At 41.9% G+C, this 2136-nt stretch overlaps 1 protein-coding gene across 1 annotated transcript; it reads left to right on the forward strand.

Annotated features, from left to right (window-relative positions):
* Positions 1-1278: 1278 nt before the first annotated feature.
* LOC124030982 (serine/threonine-protein kinase Nek8-like) lies at positions 1279-1814 on the forward strand (the record flags this gene model as incomplete). The annotated part of the gene is made up of 2 exons (XM_046342065.1): positions 1279-1398; positions 1667-1814. Coding segments are annotated over exons 1-2 (235 nt in total), but the record flags the coding sequence as incomplete, so codon positions are not given.
* Between the last annotated feature and the right edge of the window lie 322 nt (positions 1815-2136).

Genomic DNA, 2136 nt, shown 5'->3' on the forward strand with positions numbered 1-2136 from the left:
TGACTGATGTCTTGAGATGTTGCTTCAATATATCCACATAATTTTCCTGTGAAGTGTACCAGACCCTCCTGCAGCAAAGCACCCCCACAACATGATGCTGCCACCCCTGTGCTTCATGGTTGGGATGGTGTTCTTTGGCTTGCAAGCCTCCCCCTTTTTCCTCCAAACAGAAGGATGGTCATTATGGCCAAACAGTTCTATTTTTGTTTCATCAGACCAGAGGACATTTCTCCAAAATGTATGATATTTTTCCCCATGTGCAGTTGCAAACCATAGTCTGGATTTTTTTATGGCGGTTTTGGAGCAGTGGCTTCTTCCTTGCTGAGCGGCCTTTCAGGTTATGTCAATATAGGACTCGTTTACTATGGATATAGATACTTTTGTACCAATTTCCTCTAGCATCTTCACAAGGTCCTTTGCTGTTGTTCTGGGATTGACTCGCACTTTTCGCACCAAAGTATGTTCATTTCTAGGAGACAGAACGCGACTCCTTCCTAAGCGGTATGGCGGCTGCGTGGTCCCATGGTGTTTATACTTGCGCAGTATTGTTTGGAAATTGCTCCCGAAATGAACCAGACTTGTGGAGGTCTACATTTTTTTTCTGAGGTCTTGGCTGATTTCTTTTGATTTTCCTATGATTACATCCACAGCTACTCCTCCAATTGACTCAAATGGTGTCAAATAGCCTATCAGAAGCTTCTAAAGCCATGACATAATTTTCTGGAATTTTCCAAGCTGTTTAAAGGCACAGTCAACTTAGTGTATGTAAACTTCTGACCCACTGGGAATTGTGATACAGTGAATTATAAGTGAAATAATCTGTCTGTAAACAATTGTTGGAAAAATTACTTGTGTCATGCACAAAGTAGATGTCCTCTCCGACTTGCCAAAACTATAGTTTGTTAACAAGAAATTTGTGGAGTGGTTTAAAAACAAGTTTTATTGACTCCAAACTAAGTGTATGTAAACTTCCGACTTCAACTGTACGTGTACATTACCATTGATGGAAATGTATGTATACAATATTCAAAAGACATTTTGATTTCTGATCCAGAATTGAGAAACCACTGTCCACCGTACAGTCAGGAGGTCATGGTAGACAAGGAGGGCGAATGACCGGCACAAGGTCCTTCAGAGGTCAGTGACATTCCACCCACATCCATGATTGAACCAGTTCTGTAATAATTAACACCTTTGGTATAATTTTCTGTCCTGTACTAGATGGACGGATGGGAACAGGAAAGTTGCACTCCTTCCCCCTGTCATCGGTGTACATGGGGCAGTGGCATCTCTGCGCCTCTGCGTCTACCCATGCTCAACACAGAGGTGCTGCAGGTGGCCCTGGGACGCACACAGAAGATGGGCGTCACCAAGTCAGGCCGACTCATCACCTGGGAGGTCAGATTGGGGTTTCTTGATCCCCATATCCCTTATCTGTCTGAATGAGGCTTGTCAACCTCAGTTATGGCTTCATATATCAATATTTACCTTAACCAACAAGCTACTAGCTGCCTCTTTAATATCTTCAGATTATGCATTAAAATGGTTATAGGGTGATAAGATAAAGGATTTTTTTCCAAAACAATCTTAGAGTCTTATCTGGATAGTCTTTAATATCACCAGTATTCACACATTTCCTAACCACGTCCTAATGGTGCTGTGCCAGGCTCCGTCAGTAGGATCTGGTGAGCCCACTCTGCCTGGTGCAGTAGAACAGATGCAGCCGCAGTTCATCTCTCGCTTCCTGGAGGGCCAGTCTGGAGTCACCATCAAGTCTGTGTCCTGTGGGGATCTCTTCACCACCTGTATGACAGGTACAGGCCATAATAACATCACAAATGGCACCCTATTCCATATACAGTGGGGCAAAAAGTATTTAGTCAGCCACCAATTGTGCAAGTTCTCCCACTTAAAAAGATGAGAGAGGCCTGTAATTTTCATCATAGGTACACTTCAACTATGACAGACAAAATGAGAAGAAAAAAATCCAGAAAATCACATTGTATGATTTTTTATGAATTTATTTACAAAGTATGGTGGAAAATAAGTATTTGGTCAATAACAAAAGTTTATCTCAATACTTATATATTGGTTATGTACCCTTTGTTGGCAATGACAGAGGTAAAACGTTTTCTG

The sequence above is a fragment of the Oncorhynchus gorbuscha genome, unplaced genomic scaffold (genome assembly GCF_021184085.1).
Source record: "Oncorhynchus gorbuscha isolate QuinsamMale2020 ecotype Even-year unplaced genomic scaffold, OgorEven_v1.0 Un_scaffold_19248, whole genome shotgun sequence".
In the NCBI taxonomy this organism is placed as follows: domain Eukaryota; kingdom Metazoa; phylum Chordata; class Actinopteri; order Salmoniformes; family Salmonidae; genus Oncorhynchus; species Oncorhynchus gorbuscha.